Source organism: Zingiber officinale, chromosome 3A, assembly GCF_018446385.1.
Source record: "Zingiber officinale cultivar Zhangliang chromosome 3A, Zo_v1.1, whole genome shotgun sequence".
Lineage (NCBI taxonomy): Eukaryota > Viridiplantae > Streptophyta > Magnoliopsida > Zingiberales > Zingiberaceae > Zingiber > Zingiber officinale.
This window is the reverse complement of record NC_055990.1, coordinates 27,197,042-27,218,736: the sequence shown is the minus strand read 5'-3', so window position 1 is coordinate 27,218,736 and position 21,695 is coordinate 27,197,042. Positions and strand designations below refer to the sequence as shown.

Sequence of the window (21,695 nt, the reverse complement as noted above, 5' to 3'; positions counted from 1 at the left end):
CCTTAAGTGATTACATATTATTCATACAAATCAATGTTTTATACAATGACTTTAGTGGTTCATTGCCAAATATTAACCGAAATGTGAGGGAAAGTGATAAAAATACCATTTTTCAGTCATAACCCAAAATTTAACAAGTGATTTATTCAAAGGAAAAAAGAATAAAGAGCTGATGATAAGTGGAAATATCAGATACAAAAATAACAGTTTCAATTACAAGATAGAGAAATGACAGATGGAGAGTCTCGTTAGACACTTATCTATATCGTGTAACGACCCAATTTTCCCTATTTTGAGTTCTGAATATCTTTAAAAATATTTGAAAATGCTTTTAAAATATTCTAGAGATTTTTAGGAATTTTTAGAGTATTTTTATGTAATTTTTGGAGTCCGTTTGGTATTTTTACCGAGTGGAGAAAGTTTAAAAAAAAAAAAAAGAAAGAAATAACCAAATGCAAGGGCTGGGATTCGAACCCAGCTTCTCTGGCCCAAGCAGCAAACGGGCAACCAACCGAGCTGAGCTCGTTTTGTTAACTAAGTATGTGAACGAATATATTTGAGTTATAGGTAGATTCGGATCACTCAAGTTATTAAAGGAGGTTAATTTCTTCCCGAACCCTAAAAACCGCAAATCACTTTTCCCTCCTCACCACGCGACGCCGCCTTCTCCTCTCGGGCGAAACCGCAGCCAAGGCTAGGGTTCCTCCCCTCCGGCGTCGGCGACGTGCTTTTCCGGCCGGTCTCCACGCGTGGGTGACCATTCCGGCAAGGGGAGCTCGAGAAACACAAGAAAAAGGGAGAAATCGGAGCTCCACCGAAACCCTAGAGCGTTTCCTTCGGATTGTAAGTCCAAGAACCGGGAGGTAAGTGCTTCTCACCTGCGGTAGGAGTAGCTCTCGGGTTTTATTTGTGATTGTTGTAAGATGAACAACAGTAGCCTTTCATTCTAGTTTGTGGTTTCGGATTTGACCTTGATCTAGCAAATTGGTATAATTTTCTGGTTTAAATCTGTTGGTGTTTTTATTTAGTGCACGAACAGAATTTTGAAGGTTTTCCGTGACTACCACAGTATGCTAGTTAGATGTATTTATCTTACACTTCAAACATGTTTAAGTAGATATAAATTACTTCAAGCCATTGTATGATTGAATGATTGTTAGGAGTCAAGAATAAGTTAGTTTTTACAAGCTTGAAATGTGGAAAACTCTTACCACCATGAGCTGCTTAAAAGTTGTTCCTTATGACCATGTATTCTCCTTCTAGTGGCTGAGGAATTCTGTTGGAATCGGTTTGAATATATATCCGGTTACATTTCAGTGATATAGTAGTTCTTTCTTTAATTATTGTGGAGTTTTGTTTGAATATGTATTGGATAATATTTTATATCAGTGCCATGTAGTTAAATATATCTTGTTTGCTGAATAAATGAGAGAAGCACAAGCAAAGCAATACTAAGATTTGCAATCTGATCCTAAGTTTCAGAAATTAGAATTAAGGCACACTAAGTGCTTAAATAGATGCCAAGGCATTTATTTAGAAGAAGTGATTAAAGAAGTATATAAAGAAAAGTATTTTACTTTTAAAGGGCATGTACCGGACACAAGGTCCAAGGGATGGGCTCCAAGTTGCCCCTAGACATAAGGTCTAGAAGTGTCTTAATGGTTTTGGGATTAGCTACCTCAATTCTCATTAAGAAAGGCGCGCAAAGTGGTACAATGCCGGGCCCAAGTAAAGTTGAATATTATTTTTAAAGTATAAAAGTATTAATTTGGAAACAAACAGAACAAGTTCTTTTATCTAAGTTGCAAATTCTAGCAAGTTAAATTGTTGTTTCCTTTAGAAATGCATGATGTAGTTCTTTATTGCTATTTTCATGTTGAGCATGTATTCCCTGCTTTCTTTAATGCTTATGCATTCCTTATCGGATTTTGTGAGTAGAAAGCACTTACTAAGCTATTAGCTTATAGATACCACTTTTTCCTCCTACTGCAGATATAGATAAAGGTAAAGGAAAAGCTAAAGTGTTATAGAAGAAGGCGACAAGGAGACGTCGATGGTGTGTGTGTGGTGGCTGATATGGAAGCTTGGGACCTTGCTAGAAGAAGTTAGAAATCGTACCTGCTGGTGTTTTTGTTACTGCTGGAGTAGAGTTTATTTTGCATTGCTAAGGATTGGTATAGATTGCTTTCTTTTAAGTGTTAGAACAGTTAGTTAGTGGTTGCTGTAGAGTAGTTTCCTTGCATTACTAAATTTGTTATCTTCCTGTCATTTAGTTGGATTAACTGGTTATGCTGGGAACATGTTCTTTTCCTTATTTCTGGATTAGTTTTCAAGTTTTGTGAAGTGAGTTCTGCTTCAACAAGAACCTGCCGTATGATTCATCTTAACTCTTTCTGCTGTAGTATACATAAATGGCTAGCAACTTTTCTATGCTCGGAATCCTGTTGTACTGCTGGGATTTTAAATTGCTGTAGTAGTATACATGAATAGCTAATAAGTTTCTATGTTCGGTATTCCTTGTTTACTGCTAGAAATTCAATCTGCTGTGAAGTAGTGTGCTCAACATCCTTTTATTGCTGCTGAAATGTTAATCTGCTGTGAGTTAATATCTGATTTGTAGCTTGCAAATGTGGTTAGAAGTGTGTAGTGGTATGCTCAGTATTCTTATGTACATGCTAGTTTTTTTTTTGGGCTACTGCTAGCTTGGAGTTATTCTCTTAGTAATTGCTTTACATGCTAGTATTCTGTACTCTTATATGAGTTTTTGTTTTATGGAAGAAAAACATGTGTTGTTCGGATTGTTTGAAAATGAATGAGCAGCAGCAGTTTTTGTTTTATGGAAGAAAATCATGTGATGTTCGGATTTGTTGAAAATGAATGAGCAGTAGTTTTAATTAACTTCCCTTTTATTCCTGTTTGGTGGTAGAATGAATAACTACATCTTGTAACAAGGAATGTTAGGTAGGATTTCATGAATGTAAGTTAATAAAGGAAGTTGCAAACAGTAGAGATAAGTTTCCTTGTCTATATGTTACACTTGCTGGTTGTTATACTTATTTGCATGTTTAAATAAGTAAGAAAAGAAAAATAATAATAATAATATCAGAACAAGTTAAAGCATTTTGATATGTGATATGTTTTTAACAAATAGTTTAAAGCATTTCTAGTGTTAAGTAGCTAGTACTAGTTATGTGTAGTTAGCAGAATCAGTAGCGGTCACCCTCAGAGTAGTAGTAAGAAGGGTGGTCGTTACATATCGAACCACCAACCCGTATACCGTTACCGTACCAAAAAATACAGTATATAATTTTTTCATACCGATACCATGTCGGAATTTTGGTATACCAAATTTTCGGTATAACAAAATTCCGATATTCATGCCGTTTAGAGTAAATTTTTGGTATCACTCTGGTATACTGAAAATTTTGCTAAAAATCGTATTCTAATATTGATACCGAAAATTTCGGTATAGTATAATACCATATAAAAATTTCTGATATACTGTAAAATCGGTATAGTTCGATAAATTTCGGTACGATATGTGCAGTATACAAAAATTTTAATATTTTTTCCCTCCCGTAATTATAAGAAGAAGTGGTAGTAAATGCTTTTTGAATTATCAGAATGTCATTGGTTTTTTGCGTTGGACTTGAGATTACACTCCTTCAATGGAACAATACCAACAAGCTTTGAAAATTTATCTCATCTCTCTCTTAGTTGATACTGCAAGAGAATGATTTCAGTTGTAGTTGGGAGAAACAAGTTGGGAGGCAGCATCCCATCATCAATGTGTTCGTTGCAACACATAATTGCAGTATTAAACCTCAGTGATTAAGGATAAGTAGGATAACTTCCACTTGAGTTGAGGAATTTGAATATACTACAGAGCTTTAATATTTCTGTTAACAATCTAACAAGGAGTTTGATGCCATTGAGTGATTTTACATTTTCATACAAATCAATGTTTCATACAATGACTTTAGTGGTTCATTGTCAAATATTATCCGAAATGTGATTAAAAGTGCTAAAAATACCATTTTTCAATCATAACCCAAAATTTAACAAGTGATTTATTCAAAGGAAAGAGAATAAAGAACCGATGATAAGTGGAAATATCAGACACAAAAATAACAGTTTCATTTACCTGATAGAGAAATGACAGATGGAGAGACTCGTTAGGCACTTATCTATACCGAACCACCAACCCGTATACCGTTATCATACAAAAAAATACGGTATAAAATTTTTTCATACCGATACCATATCAGATTTTCAAAATACCGAATTTTTAGTATACCAAAATTCTAATATTCATCTCGTTCAGAGTAAATTTTCGGTATCAGTATGGTATACTGAAAATTTTGCTAAAAATCGTATTTTGAGACCGATATCGAAAATTTTGGTATAGTATAATACCGTACAAAAATTTCTGATATATCGTAAAATCGGTATAGTTCGGTAAATTTCGGTACGATATGTGCAGTATACGAAAAATTTAGTATTTTTTCCCCACCTAAGTATAAGAAAAAATGATAGTAAATGCCGCCTGAATTATTAGAATGTCATTGGTTATTTGCGTTGCACTTGAGATTCAACTCTTTTAATGGAACAATACCGACAAACTTTGAGAATTTATCTCATCTCTCTCAGTTGAAACAGCAAGAGAATGATTTCAGTTGTAGTTGGGACGAAACAAGTTGGGAGGCAGCATCCCATCATCATTGGGTTCGTTGCAACACTTGATTTCAGTCTTAAACCTCAGTGATAATGGATTTGTTGGACAACTTCCATTTGAGTTGAGGAATTTGAATATACTACAGAGCTTTTATATTTCTTTTAACAATCAAACAGAGAGTTTGATGCCCTTGCGTGATTTCACATTATTCATACAAATCAATGTTTCATGCAATGACTTTAGTGGTCCATTGCCAAATATTAACCGAAATGTGAGAGAAAATGTTAAAAATACCATTTTTCAGTAATAATCCAAAATTTAACAAGTGATTGATTCAAAGAAATAGAATAAATAGCTGATGATAAGTGGAAATATCAGACATAAAAATAAAACTTTCAATCACCTGATAAAAAAATAACAGATGGTGAACCTTGTTAAGCACTTATCTATATCGAACCACCAATCCGTATACCGTTACCGTACTAAAAAATACGGTATAAAATTTTTTCATACCGATACCATATCAGAATTTCGGTATACCAAATTTTCGGTATACCAAAATTCTGATATTCATACTGTTTAATGTAAATTTTTTGTATTAGTATATTGAAAATTTCGATAAAAATCATATTTTGACACCGATACCGAAAATTTCGGTATAGTATAATACTATAAAAAAATTTCTGATATACCGTAAAATCGGTGTAGTTCGATAAATTTTTGTACGATATGTGCAGTATATGAAAATTTTAGTATATTTTCCCTCCCTTAAGTATAAGAAAAAGTGATAGTAAATATCTTTTGAATTATTAGAATGTCATTGGTTATTTGCGTTGGACTTGAGATTCAACTCTTTCAATGGAACAATACCGACAAGCTTTGAAAATTTATCTCATATCTCTCAGTTTAAACTACAAGAGAATGATTTCGGTTGTAGTTGGGAGGCAGCATCCCATAATCATTGGGTTCGTTGCATCACTTGATTGCAGTCTTAAACCTTAGTCATAACCCAAAATTTTAAAAGTTATTTATTCAAAGGAAAGAGAATAAAGAGCAGATGATAAGTGGAAATATCAAACACAAAAATAACACTTTCATTTGCCTGATAGAGAAATGACAGATGGAGAGTCTCGTTAGGCACTTATCTATACAGAACCACCAACCCGTATATCGTTATCATACCAAAAAATACAGTATAAAAGTTTTTCATACCGATACCATATAGGAATTTTGGTATACCGAATTTTTGGAATACCAAATTCCAATATTCATACAGTTTAAAGTAAAATTTCGGTATCAGTAAGTGTACTGAAAATTTCGCAAAAAATCATTTATTGATACCAATACCGAAAATTTCAGTATGGTATAATACCGTACCAAAATTTCTGATATACCTTAAAATCGATATAGTTCGGTAAATTTTGGTACGATATGTGCAGTATACGAAAATTTTAGGATTTTTTTCCACCCCTAAGTATAAGAAGTGGTAGTAAATGCCTTTTGAATTATCAGAATGCATTGGTTATTTGCGTTGGACTTGAGATTTCACTCTTTTAATGGAACAATACCGACAAGTTTTGAAAATTTATCTCATCTCTCTCTCAGTTTATTTCAATTGTAGTTGGGAGGGAGCATCCCATCATCATTGGGTTCATTGCAACACTTAATTATAGTCTTAAACCTCAATGATTATGTATAAGTAGGACAACTTCGACTTGTGTTGAGGAATTTGAATATACTATAGAGCTTTGATATTTTTTCTAACAATCAAATAGGGAGTTTGATGCCCTTAACTGATTTCACATTATTAATACAAATCAATGTTTCATACAATGACTTTAGCAGTTCATTGCCAAATATTAATCGAAATGTGAGGGAAAGTGCTAAAATATCATTTTCCAGTCATCACCCAAAATTTAACAAGTGATTTATTCGAAGGAAAGAGAATAAAGAGCCAATGATAAGTGGAAATATCAGACACAAAAATAATAGTTTTATTTACTTGATAGAGAAATGACAGATGGAGAGCCTCGTTAGGCACTTATCAATACCGAACCACCAACTTATCAGTACGGTATATTGGAAATTTCGCTAAAAATCGTATATTGATATCGATACCGATACCGAAAATTTTGGTATGGTATAATTCCGTACCTAAATTTCTGATATACCGTAAAATCGATATAGTTCGGTGAATTTTGGTACGATATGTTCAGTATACAAAAATTTCAGTATTTTTTCTCACCCCTAAGTATAAGAAGAAGTGGTAATTAATTTTTTGTTGGTGTTGCTCTTGGCTATCTTTCAATTGAGCAATGCCTTGAACTCTGATGGAATTGCACTATTAGCCCTTTCCAGCAACTTGATACTTCCTCCGTCGGTGAACTCTACCCGGAATTCATCATACCCAAGTCGCTGGGAATCAATTGCGACAGAAGTGGATATGTCACTTCAATTGAGCTTCCTGTGCTACAAATTTCGGATTCTCTGGGCAAAGAAATTGGGTTGCTTAGACGTTTGAAGAAACTAAATCTTGCTGCCAATGATCTTTCTGGATTTATTCCCTCAGAATTGGGCAATTGCACCCTTCTTGAACACTTGAAACTCTCAAATAATTTTCTTTCAGGTGAGATACCAGTGACCCTTCATAATTTAGAAAAGTTATCAAACTTGCCGCTTTACAATAATTCACTGAGTGGCAATAAATCGAGTCTTTTGTTCCAAAGGCCGTCTCTTGAGATTATTTACCTTAAGGATAACAATCTCAAGGGCTCAATTCCTTCTTTCAATTTAAATGCATGCAAGTTTAAATTATTACAGCTTGCTCAAAACAATCTTTTTGGTACTTTGCCTAATTCAATTGTTAATTGCAGTGAGTTACAGTAACTCTATCTATACGCAAACCAATTGACAGGACTTATTCCCATGACCATAGATGACCTCACAGAAATGGATGTTAGCCAAAATGATCTAGAGGGGAACATCTCTTTTAGGTCAAAAACAACATGCAAGTTAGAGAGATTAATTTTCTCTTGCAATAGATTTGAAAGTGAACTTCTAGTGGCATTGGGTAATTGCACTAACTTGATGTTCTTTTTTGCTTCTAATAATCCATTGTCGGGAAGAATACCATTAGAACTTGGCATGTTGGAAAAACTTGAGACTCTTAACCTATTTAATAATAGTGTTGTTGACAGCATCCCTCTTGGTATCTATTTTAGAAATCAATTGGTGGTTTTGTTATTAGGCAATAATATGCTTAATGGGACAATACCTCCAGGCCTTGCAAACTATTCGATTTTGAAGAGGTTGATTCTTTCACACAACAATCTTAGTGTCTCAATTCCAGAATTCTTTGTGGCATCAAATTTGCTAAAATTGATTTAAGTTTCAACAAACTCAATGGACAAATTCCTTAATTAAGCTGTAGCATTGTGAATCTGACCATTATCAACTTGTCAATGAATAAGCTTAATGGACCGATACCTCGGCAAATACAAAACCTAGCCAAACTTCAACTTCTGAATCAGTCCAATAACAATTTGTATGGTCCATTGCCTTTTAAAGTATCAGTGTAAAATACCGAAAAAATGGCGAATAATGATAAGGGAACTTTTTGGAATTTTTGAGAATTTTTCTGGAATTTTTCGGTGCTCGAATGGACGAGCTTGCGGGGATAAAAACAGGGCCCCGGGAAGGCCTGTTTAGTCAACTCTATTTAAGCGAGGAAAAGTTTAGGAATTTTGGTATACCGAATTTTTGGTATACCAAATTTCAATATTCATACAGTTTAAAGTAAAATTTCGGTATCAGTAGGTATATTGAAAATTTCGCAAAAATCATTTACTAATACCAATACCGAAAAATTCAGTATGGTATAATACCGTACCAAAATTTCTGATATACCTTAAAATCGGTATAGTTCGATAAATTTTGGTACGATATGTGCAGTATACGAAAATTTTAGGATTTTTTTTCCACCCCTAAGTATAAGAAGAAGTGGTAGTAAATGTCTTTTGAATTATCAGAATGTCATTGGTTATTTGCGTTGGACTTGAGATTACACTCTTTTAATGGAACAATACCGACAAGCTTTGAAAATTTATCTCATCTCTCTCTCAGTTGATTTCAGTTGTAGTTGGGAGGGAGCATCCCATCATCATTGGGTTCATTGCAACACTTAATTATAGTCTTAAACCTCAATGATTATGGATAAGTAGGACAACTTCGACTTGTGTTGAGGAATTTAAATATACTACAGAGCTTTGATATTTTTTCTAACAATCAAATAGGGAGTTTTATGCCCTTAACTGATTTCACATTATTAATACAAATCAATGTTTCATACAATGACTTTAGTAGTTCATTGCCAAATATTAATCGAAATGTGAGGGAAAGTGCTAAAATACCATTTTCCAGTCATAACCCAAAATTTAACAAGTGATTTATTCGAAGGAAAGAAAATAAGGAGCAAATGATAAGTGAAAATATCAGACACAAAAATAATAGTTTCATTTACTTGATAGAGAAATGACAGATGGAGAGCCTCGTTAAGCACTTATCAATACCGAACCACCAACTCGTATACCGTTACCGTGCCAAAAAATATGGTAAAATTTTTTTTCATACCGATACCATATCGGAATTTCGATATATGAAATTTTCGGTATACCAAAATTATGATATTCATACCGTTTAGAGTAAATTTTTGGTATCAGTATGTTATATTGAAAATTATGCTAAAAACATATTCTGATACCGATATAAAAAATTTCGGTATAGTTCACTAAATTTCGGTACGATATGTGCAGTATACGAAAATTTTAGTATTTTTTCCCACCCCTAAGTATTAGAAGAAGTGGTAGTAAATGCCTTTTGAATTATTAGAAAGTCATTGGTTATTTGCGTTGGACTTGAGATTCAACTCTTTCAATGAAAAATACCGACCAGCTTTGAAAATTTATCTCATATCTCTCAGTTGATATTGCAAGAGAATGATTTCAGTTGCAGTTGGGAGGAAACAAGTCGGGAGGCAACATCCCTTCATCATTAAGTTCGTTGCAACACTTGATTGTAGTCTTAAACCTCTGTGATAATAGATTAGTAGGACAACTTCCTCTTGAGTTGAGGAATTTGAATATATTACAGAGCTTTGATATTTATTTTAACAATCTAATAGGGAATTTGATGCCCTTAAGTGATTTCACATTATTCATACAAATCATTGTTTCATACAATGGCTTTAGTGGTTCATTGCCAAATATTAACCTCAATGTGAGAGAAAGTGCTAAAATACCATTTTTCAGTCATATCCTAAAATTTAACAAGTGATTTTTCAAAGAAAAGAGAATAAAGAGCCGATGATAAATGGAAATATCAGACACAAAAATAACAGTTTCATTACCTGATAGATGTTGAGTCTCGTTAGGCACTTATCTATACCGAACCATCAACCCGTATATCGTTAACGTACTGAAAAATATAGTATAAAATTTTTTCATACCTATATATGAATTTTGGTATACTAAATTTTCGATATACCAAAATTCTGATATTCATACCGTTTATAATAAATTTTCGACCTCAGTACGGTATACTGAAAATTTCTCTAAAAATCATATATTGATACCGACACCGAAAATTTTGGTATGGTTTAATACCGTACCAATATTTTTGATATACCATAAAATCGGTATAGTTTGGTAAATTTTGTTACGATATGTGTAGTATACGAAAATTTTAGTATTTTTTCCCACCCCTAAGTATAATAAGAAGTGGTCGTAAATGCCTTTTGAATTATTAGAAGATCATCGGTTATTTGTGTTGGACTTGAGATTCAACTCTTTCAATAGAACAATACCGACACGCTTTGAAAATTTATCTCATCTCACTCGGTTGATACTGCAAGAGAATGAGTTCAGTTGTAGTTGGGAGAAAACATGTTGGGATGCAGCATCCCATCATCATTGGGTTAGTTGCAACACTTAATTGCAGTCTTAAACCTCAATGATAATAGATTAGTAAGACAAGTTCCTTTTGGATTGAGAAATTTGAATATACTACAGAGCTTTGATATTTCTTTTAACAATCTAACAGGGAGTTTGATGCCCTTGAGTGATTTCACATTATTCATACAAATCAATGTTTCATACAATGACTTTAGTCGTTCATTGCCAAATATTAATCGAAATGTGAGGGAAAGTGCTAAAAATAACATTTTTCAGTCATAACCTAAAATTTAACAAGTGATTTATTTAAAGGAAAGAGAATAAAGAGTCGATGATAAATAGAAATTTCAGACACAGAAATAGCAGTTTCATTTATCTAATAGAGAAATGACAAATGTTGAGCCTCGTTAGGCACTTATATATACCGAACCTTTAACCCGTATACCGTTAATGTACCAAAAAATATAGTATAAAATTTTTTCATACCGATACCATATCGGAATTTCGATATACCGAATTTTCGGTATATCAAAATTTTGATATTCATATCGTTTAGAGTTAATTTTCGGTATCAGTACGGTATATTGAAAATTTCGCTAAAAATCGTATATTGATACGATACCGAAAATTTTGGTATGGTATAATTCCGTACTAAAATTTCTGATATATCGTATAATCGGTATAGTTCGGTAAATTTTAGTACGATATGTGCAGTATACAAAAATTTTAGTATTTTTTCCCTTCCCTAAGTATAAGAAGAAGTGGTAGTAAATGCCAACAAAGGATAAGTGAAATTTAAATTCTATGGTCATGACAAAATGAAAGATTAACCACTAAAATATTGACCCAAATGTGAGGGAAAGTGCTAAAAATGTCATTTTTTAGTCATAACCTAAAATTTAACAAATGATTTATTCAAGAAAAGAGAATAAAGAGCCGATGATAAGTGGCAATATCAGACACAAAAATAGCAATTTCATTTAGCTGATAGAGAAATGACAGATTAGAGCTTCGTTAGGCACTTATCTATACCAAACCACCAACCTGTATACCATTATCATATCAAAAAATACGGTATAAAATTTTTTCATACCGATACCATATTGAAATTTAGATATACCGAAATTCCGATATTTATACCATTTAGAGTAAATATTCGGTATAAGTACGGTATACCAAAAATTTTGCTAAAAATCTTATACCGATACCGAAAATTTTTGTATAGTATAATATTGTACCAAAATTTTTGGTATATTGTAAAATCGGTCTTAGGATAGCAGACTTGTTTGTTTCTATTAAGGCCCAATGAACATGATAATGAATTTTCTGTTGGTGTTGCTCTTGGCTATCTTTCAATTGAGCAATGCCTTGAACTCTGATGGAATTGCACTATAAGCCCTTTCCAGCAACTTGATACTTCCTCAGTTGATGAACTCTACCCGAAATTCATCAGATCTAAGTCCCTGCAGATGGGTGGGAATCAGTTGCGATAGAAGTGGATATTTCACTTCAATTGAGCTTCCTATGCTATGAATTTCGGGTTCTCTGGGCAAAGAAATTTGGTTGCTTAGACGTCTGAAGAAACTAAATCTTGCTGCCAATGATCTTTCTGGATTTGTTCCCTAAGAATTGGGCAATTGCACCCTTCTTGAACACTTGAAACTCTTAGATAATTTCCTTTCAGGTGAGATACCAGTGACCCTTTAGAATTTAGAAAAGTTATCAAACTTTGCGCTTTACAATAATTCATTGAGTGGCAATAAACCGAGTCTTTTGTTCCAAAGATCGTCTCTTGAGATTATTTACCTTAATGATAACAATCTCAATGGCTCAATTCCTTCTTTCAATGCAAATGCATGCAATGTTAAATTATTACAGCTTGGTCAAAACAATCTTTCTAGTACTTTGCCAAATTCAATTGGTAATTGTAGTGATTTACAGTAACTCTATCTATACGCGAATCATTTGACAGGACTTATTCCCATGACCATAGATGACCTCACAGAAATGGATGTTAGTCAAAATGATCTAGAGGGGAACATCTCTTTTAGTTCAAAAACAATATGCAAGTTGGAGAGATTAATTTTCTCCGGCAATGTATTTGAAAGTGAACTTCTAGGCATTGGGTAATTACACTAACTTGACATTCTTTTCTGCTTCTAATAATCAATTGTAGGGAAGAATACCATTAGAACTTGGCTTCTTGAAAAAACTTGAGACTCTTAACCTATTTAATAATAGTCCTGTTGACAACATCACTCTTGGCATATATTTTAGAAATTAATTGGTGGTTTTGTTATTAGGCAATAATATGCTTAATGGGACAATACCTCCAGGCCTTGCAAACTTTTCGAGTTTGAAGAGGTTGGTTCTTTCACACAACAATCTTAGTGACTCAATTCCAGAATTCTTTGTGGCATCAAATTTGCTATATATTGATTTAAGTTTCAACAAACGCAATGGACAAATTCCTCAAACTGTAGGGAACATTGTGAATCTGACCATGATCAACTTATATATGAATAAGCTTGATGGACCGATACCTCGACAAATAGAAAACCTATCCAACCTTCAGCTTCTGAATCTGTTCAATAACAATTTGTATGGTCCATTGCCTTTTGAATTATCAGAAGGTCATCGATTATTTGCATTGGACTTGAGATTCAACTCTTTCAATGGAACAATATCGACAAACTTTGAAAATTTATCTCATCTCTCTCAGTTGATACTGCAAGAGAATGATTTCAGTTGTAGTTCGGAGGAAACAAGTTGGGAGGTAGCATCCCATCATAATTAGGTTCGTTGCAACACTTGATTGCAGTCTTAAACCTCAGTGATAATGGATTAGTAGGACAACATCCACTTGAGTTGAGGAATTTGAATATATTACAGAGCTTTGATATTTCTTTTAACAATCTAACAGGGTGTTTGATTCCCTTGAGTGAATTCACATTATTCATACAAATCATTATTTCATACAATGGCTTAAGTGATTCATTGCCAAATATTAACCTAAATGTGAGGGAAAGTGCTAAAAATATCATTTTTTAGTCATATTTAACAAGTGATTTATTTAAAGGAATGAGAATAAAGAGCCGATGATAAGTGGCAATATCAGACACAAAAATAACAATTTCATTTACCTGATAGAGAAATGACAGATGGAGAGCCTCGTTAAGGACTTAACAATACGGAACCACCAACCCGTATACTGTTATCGTACTAAAAAATATAGAATAAAATTTTTTCATATCGTTACTATACCGAAATTTCGGTATACCAAATTTTCGGTATACCAAAATTCCGATATTCATATCGTTTAGAGTAAATTTTTGGTATTAGTACGGTATACTTAAAATTTTGCTAAAAATCGTATACTGATACCGATATTGAAATTTTCGGTATCGTATAATACCATACCAAAATTTCTGATATACCATAAATTGATATTGTTCGGTACGATATGTGCAGTATACGAAAATTTCCGTATTTTTTCCCACCCCTACGTATAAGAAGAAGTGGTAGTAAATGCCAGCAAAAGATAAGTGAAATTTTAATCCTATGGTCATGACAAAATGGAAGAGTAACCACTAAAATATTGACCAAACTGTGAGAGAAAGTGCTAAAAATGTCATTTTTCAATCATAACCCAAAATTTAACAAATGATTTATTAAAAAAAAGAGAATAAAGAGCCGATAATAAGTTACAATATCATACACAAAAATAGCAGTTTTATTTACCTGATAGAGAAATGGCAGATGGAGAGCCTCGTTAGGCAGTTAAGTCCAGAAATCTCAGACAAGATTGACGAAGCAGACAACCTAGGTGGGGTCTTGGACAACTCCAGTTTTGTCAAAGACTTAAGCTTTTGTAAGGAGAGAGGCCAGAAATTTTCGACGAAGAGACCTTCAGCTGCAATCGCTCGAGTACCAACATGTCGACAACCTCACCTCAGGCGGCAGCACCTCGATCGATATCATTGCTAAATAGCTTGAGTGTTTTGAGCGCACCGAGCCGCCGACCCAATCTCCCTCGGCAAAAGATGAAATGTGTTATAGAATACGTACAAGCCGTCGACAGTCATGTCCTCCCAGGAGTTTCCAGAGACATCGATAGTCGCTTCCTCCCTAGAGGATTTATCACAGTAATATCTCCTCCTCGTTCTTAATTAGTAACACGAATTCTTTTGGTTGAGACATTGGTCCCAGACAAGTATAAGAAGAAGTAGTAGTAAATGTCAACAAAGGATAAGTGAAATTTAAACCCATGGTCATGACAAAATGGACAAGTAACCACTAAAATATTGACCCAAATGTGAGGGAAAGTGCTAAAAATACTATTTTTCAGTCATAACCCAAAATTTAACAAGTGATGTATTCAAAGGAAAGAGAATAAAGAGTCGATGGTAAATGACAGTATTAGACACAAAAATAACAATTTCATTTACATGATAGAGCAATGACAGATGGAAAGCCTCGTTAGACACTTATCTATACCAAACCTCCAACCCGTATACCGTTATCATACCAAAAAATATGGTATAAAAAATTTTCATACCCATACCAAAACGAAATTTCGGTATACCGAAATTCAGATATTTATACCACTTAGAGTAAATTTTCGGTATCAGTACGGTATACTAAAAATTTCGCTAAAAATCGTATACCGATACCAAAAATTTCATTATGATATTATACTGTACCGAAATTTTTGGTATATTGTAAAATCGGTAACAGTACGGTATACCAAAATTTTTGGTATATTGTACCAACTAAGCAATACCCCATCACAGCTTCAATGCTTGGTCATCTATGGGATTTGTTGTGCCCTAGCCTAGTCTGTTGCTGCTCATGATTTCCATCCATTGCCAGAGCTTTCGGGCATTAGTCGTCCTAATGGTAATGGTAATGGTTAACGAAGGATTCCATGGACGAAGATCCGACCAGTGAAGCTTTAATTTCAAAATCTAATGGCTCACCGAACCCACCGTCGACTATGTGTTGCCACGTAAGGCACAACCCTATTGGGCTACATTGTGCCCTAGAGGCCACGTTGTGCCTTAGAGGCCACGTTGTGCCTTAGAGGCCATGTAAGGGTGTGTCTTCTCCGCTGCACCTTCTGCAGAAGACTGACGACAGTATAGCTTCTTCTCTGATTGCTCTGGCCAAGCTGTCAGCACTCGATCACTCCAAATGATGTACTTGCCTCCGGGATGGTGAGTAGAGCCCACTATTGTCACTAGCTAGCCTCCAACTGCATGCCATAGAATCCTCTGTTTGAATAGTAAAACAGAATCGTAACAGAGGAAACACCTACCTTGCAATCGGTCTGCACACTTATAATCTCCCAGCTCCCGGGAGCTCCCCTTGATGGTTCTTCCGGAGCCCTATCCAGTGGTGTGCTTGGTCCTTGCAGTGTCCTTGCAAGTCGTGTCTACTGCCGCGAAATGCAATTTGGTGCGAATCACGTCGCCCTTCGTTGTGTGTCCAAATCGGATCAAAGAAGATGGAAGCAAAAAGTTTGGCCATGGTGAGGAGGAATTCAAATTGATGGGTAAGTGTGCAGAGATCTAGCTATATAGGACAACAACCAATGAATTTAAACTAAGTTACCTTTGTTATGCTTGAATATCAACCCCCACAGTTGATGATGGTTGTGATGCTGCAATATTAGATAGTTTCTTCTTCACTAGAGATTCAAGTTTACTTTATTTATTTATTTTTTTGTTGCTTATTTAACATGTGAAAATTGTGAGAAATTATCATTATATATAGTTTGTTATGCTTTCTCTAGGTAACATCCAAGTTATATCACATGAAAAAAACATGGTAGGATAGCTGACTTGTTTGTTTCTATTAGGGCCCAATGAACATGATAATGAATTTTCTGTTAGCGTTGCTCTTGGCTATCTTTTAATTGAGCAATGACTTGAACTCTGATGGAATTGCACTATTAGCCCTTTCCAACAACTTGATACTTCCTCAGTCGGTGAACTCTACCCGAAATTCATCAGGCCCAAGTCCCTGTAGATGGGCGGGAATCAGTTACAACAGAAGTGAATATGTCACTTCAATTGAGCTTCCTGTGCTACGAATTTCGGGTTCTCTTGGCAAAGAAATTGGGTTGAATAGATGTCTGAAGAAACTAAATCTTGCTGCCAATGATCTTTCTAGATTTATTCCCTCAGAATTGGGCAATTGCACCCTTCTTGAACACTTGAAACTCTCAAATAATTTCCTTTCGGGTGAGATACCAGTGACCCTTCAGAATTTAGAAAAGTTATCAAACTTGGCGCTTTACGAAAATTCATTGAGTGGCAATATACCGAGTCTTTTGTTCCAAAGACCATCTCTTGAGATTATTTACCTTAATGATAATAATCTCAATGGCTCAATTCCTTCTTTCAATGCAAATGCATGCAACGTTAAATTATTACAGCTAGGTCAAAACAATCTTTCTGGTACTTTGCCTTATTCAATTGGTAATTGTAGTGAGTTACAGTAGCTCTATCTATACATGAACCATTTGAGAGGACTTATTCCCATGACCATAGATGACCTCACAGAAATGGATGCTAGTCAAAATGATCTAGTGGGGAACATCTCTTTTAGATCAAAAACAACATGCAAGTTGGAGAGATTAATTTTCTGCTGCAATAGTTTTGAAAGTGAACTTCTAGTGGCATTGGGTAATTGCACTAACTTGACGTTCTTTTCTGCTTCTAATAATCAATTGTCGGGAAGAATACCATTAGAACTTGGCTTGTTGAAAAAACTTGAGACTCCTAACCGATTTAATAATAGTCTTGTTGACAGCATCCCTCTTGGTATCTATTTTAGAAATCAATTGGTGGTTTTGTTATTAGGCAATAATATGCTTAATGGGACAATACCTCTAGGCCTTTCACACTGTTCGAGTTTGAAGAGGTTGGTTCTTTCATACAACAATCTTAGTGGCTCAATTCCAGAATTCTTTGTGGCATCAAATTGCTATATATTGATTTAAGTTTCAACAAACTCAATGGACAAATTCCTTAAACTATAGGGAACATTGTGAATCTGACCATGATCAACTTGTCAATGAATAAGCTTGATGGACCGATACCTTGGAAAATAGAAAACCTAGCCAACTTTCAGCTTCTGAATCTGTCCAATATCAATTTGTATGGTCCATTGCCTTTTTAATTATCAGAATGTCATTGGTTATTTGTGTTGGACTTGAGATTCAACTCTTTCAATGTAACAATACCGACAAGCTTTGAAAATTTATCTCATCTCTCTCAGTTGATACTATAAGAGAATGATTTCAGTTGTAGTTGGGAGAAAACAAGTTGGGAGGCAACATCCCATCATCATTGGGTTCGTTGCAACACTTAATTGTAGTCTTAAACCTCAGTGATAATGGATTAGTAGGGAAACTTCCACTTGAGTTGAGGAATTTGAATATACTACATAGCTTTGGTATTTCTTTTAACAATCTAACAGGGAGTTTGATGCCCTCGAATGATTTCACATTATTCATACAAATCAATGTTTCATACAATGGCTTTAGTGGTTCATTGCCAAATATTAACCGAAATGTGAGGGAAAGTGCTAAAAATATCATTTTTCAGTCATAACCCAAAATTTAACAATTAATTTATTCAAAGGAAAGAGAATAAAGAGCCGATGATAAGTGGCAATATCAGACACAAAAATAATAGTTTCATTTACCTGATAGAGAAATGGCAGATGGAGAGCCTCGTTAAGTAGTTATCTATACCGCACCACTAACCCGTATACCGTTACCGTACCAAAAAATATAGTATAAAAATTTTTCATACCGATACCATACCAGAATTTTGGTATACCAAATTTTCGGTATACCAAAATTCTGATATTCAAACCGTTTAGAGTAAATTTTCGGTATCAGTACAGTATACTAAAAATTTCGCTAAAAATCGTATACTGATACCGATATCGAAAATTTCGGTATGGTATAATACCATACCAAAATTTTTGATATACCGTAAAATCGATATAGTTCGGTAAATTTTGGTACAATATGGGCAGTATACGAAAATTTCAGTATTTTTTTCCACCCCTAAGTATAAGAAGAAGTGGTAGTAAATGCCAGCAAAGGATAAGTGAAATTTAAACCCTATGGTCATGACAAAATGGAAGAGTAACCACTAAAATATTGACCCAAATGTGAGTGAAAGTGCTAAAAATGCCATTTTTCAGTCATAACCCAAAATATAACAAATGATTTATTCAAGAAAAGAGAATAAAGAGCCGATAAGTGGCAATATCAGACACATAAATAACAGTTTTATTTACCTGATAGAGAAATGTCAGATGGAGAGCCTTGTTAGACACTTAAGTCTAGAAATCTCAGACAAGATTGACGAAGCAGAAAACCTAGGTGGGGTCTTGGACAACTCCAGTTCTGTCAAAGAATTAAGCTTTTGTAAGGAGAGAGGCTAGAAATTTCCGACGAAGAGACCTTCAGCTGCAACCGCTCGAGTTCAACCATGTCGACAACCTCACCTCAGGCGGCAGCACCTCGATCAATATCATTACTAAATAACTTGAGCGTTTTGAGCGCACCGAGCCACCACCCCAATCTCCCTCGACAAAAGATGAAATGTGTTATGTAATACGTATAAGCCGTCGACAGTCATGTCCTCCCAGGAGTTTCCAGAGACATCGACAGTCGCTTCTTCCTTGGAGGATTTATCACAGTTACATCTCCTCTTTGTTCTTAATTAGTAACACAGATTCTTTTGGTTGAGACATTGGTCCCAGACAAGTATAAGAAGTAGTAGTAAATGCCAGCAAAGGATAAGTGAAATTTAAACCCATGGTCATGACAAAATGGACTAGTAACCACTAAAATATTGACCCAAATGTGAGGGAAAGTGCTAAAAAATACTATTTTTCAGTCATAACCAAAAAATTAACAAGTGATGTATAAAAAGGAAAGAGAATAAAGAGTCGGCGATAAGTGGCAATATTAGACACAAAAATAATAGTTTCATTTACCTGATGGAGAAATGACAGATAGAAAGCCTCGTTAGGCACTTATCTATACCAAACCACCAACCCGTATACCGTTACCATACAAAAAAATACGGTATAAAAATTTTTCATACTAATACCATACCGAAATTTCAGTATACCGAAATTCCGATATTTATACCATTTAGAGTAAATTTTCGGTATCAGTACGGTATACCAAAAATTTCGCTAAAAATCGTATACCGATATCGAAAATTTTGTTATGATATAATACTGTACTCAAATTTTTGGTATATTATAAAATCGGTATCAGTACGATATACCGAAATTTTGGTATATTGTACCAACTAAGCAATACCCCATCCCAACTTCAATGCTTGGTCATCTGTGGGATTTGTTGTGCCCTAGCCTAGTCCGCTGCTGCTCATGATTTCCATCCTTTGCCGGAGCTTACGGGCATTAGTCGTCCTAATGGTAATGGTAATGGTTAAGGAAGGATTCCATGGACGAAGATCCAACCCGTGAAGCTTTAATTTCAAAATCTAACGGCTCACCGAACCCATCGTCAACTATGTGTTGCCATGTAAGGCGCAACCCTATTGGGCTACGTTGTGCCGTAGAGGCCACGCCATGCCTTAGAGGCCACGTAAGGGTGTGTCTTCCCCGCGGGCACCTTCCGCAGAAGACTGATGACTATATAGCTTCTTCTCTGATTGCTCCGGCCAAGCTGTCAGCACGCGATCACTCCAAATGATGTACTTGCCTCCCGGATGGTGAGTAGAACCCATGATTGTCACTAGCTAGCCTCCAACCGCATGCCATAGAATCCTCTATTTGAACAGTAAAACAAAGTCGTAACAGAGGAAACACCTACCTTGCAATCGGTCTGCACACTTGTAATCTCATGGCCCCTGGGAGCGCCCCTTGATGGTTCTTCCGGAGCCCTATCCAGTGGTGTGCTTGGTCCTTGCAGTTCCCTTGCAAGTCGTGTATGCTATCGCGAAATGCAATTTGGTACGAATCACGTCGCCCTTCGTTGTGTGTCCAAATCGGATCAGAGAAGATGGAAGCAAAAAGTTTGGCCGTGGCGAGCAAGAATTCAAATTGATGGGTAAGTGTGCAGAGATCTAGCTACATAGGACAACAACCAATGAATTTAAACTAAGTTACCTTTGTTATGCTTGAATATCAACCCCCACAGTTGATGATGGTTGTGATGCTGCAATATTAGACAGTTTCTTCTTCACTAGAGATTCAAGTTTATTTCATTTATTTATTTATTCTTTTTGTTGCTTATTTTACATGCAAAAATTGTTAGAAATCATCATTATATATAATTTCTTATGCTTTATCTAGGCAACATCCTAGTTATATCACGTGAAGAAAACATGGTAGGATAATTGACTTGTTTGTTTCTATTAGGGACCAATGAACATGATCATGAATTTTCTGCTGTTGTTGCTCTTGGCTATCTTTCAACTAAGCAATGCCTTGAACTCTGATGGAACTGCACTATTAGCCCTTTCCAGCAACTTGATACTTTCTCAATCAGTGAACTCTACCTGGAATTCATTAGACCCAAGTCCCTGTAGATGGGCGGGAATCAGTTGCGACAAAAGTGGATATGCCACTTCAATTGTGCTTCCTGCACTACGAATTTCTAGTTCTCTGGGCAAAGAAATTGTGTTGCTTATTCGTCTGAAGGAACTAAATCTTGCTGCCAATGATCTTTCTGGATTATTCCCTCAGAATTAGGCAATTGCACCCTCCTTGAACACTTGGAACTCTTAAATAATTCCCTTTCAGGTGAGATGCCAGCGACCCTTCAGAATTTAGAGAAGTTATCGAACTTGTTGATTCACAATAATTTATTGAGTGGCAATATATCCAGTCTTTTGTTCCAAATCCGTCTCTTTTGTTCCAAATCCGTCTCTGGAGATTATTTACCTTAATGATAACAATCTTAATGGCTCAATTCCTTCTTTCAATGCAAATGCATGCAAGGTTAAATTCTTATCGCTTGGCCAAAACAATCTCTTTGGTACTTTGCCTAATTCAATGGGTTGCAGCAG

The 21,695-nt window shown here is 35.0% G+C and overlaps 1 protein-coding gene across 1 annotated transcript; it reads left to right on the top strand.

Moving 5' to 3' along the window:
• The first annotated feature begins 12,606 nt into the window (after positions 1 to 12,606).
• LOC122050286 (leucine-rich repeat receptor-like protein kinase PEPR1) lies at positions 12,607 to 21,378 on the top strand. The gene is made up of 3 exons (XM_042611206.1): positions 12,607 to 12,730; positions 12,927 to 13,399; positions 21,046 to 21,378. The coding sequence occupies exons 1-3, from the start codon at positions 12,607 to 12,609 to the stop codon at positions 21,376 to 21,378; spliced, it is 930 nt and encodes a 309-aa protein (XP_042467140.1).
• The last annotated feature ends 317 nt before the right edge of the window (positions 21,379 to 21,695 follow it).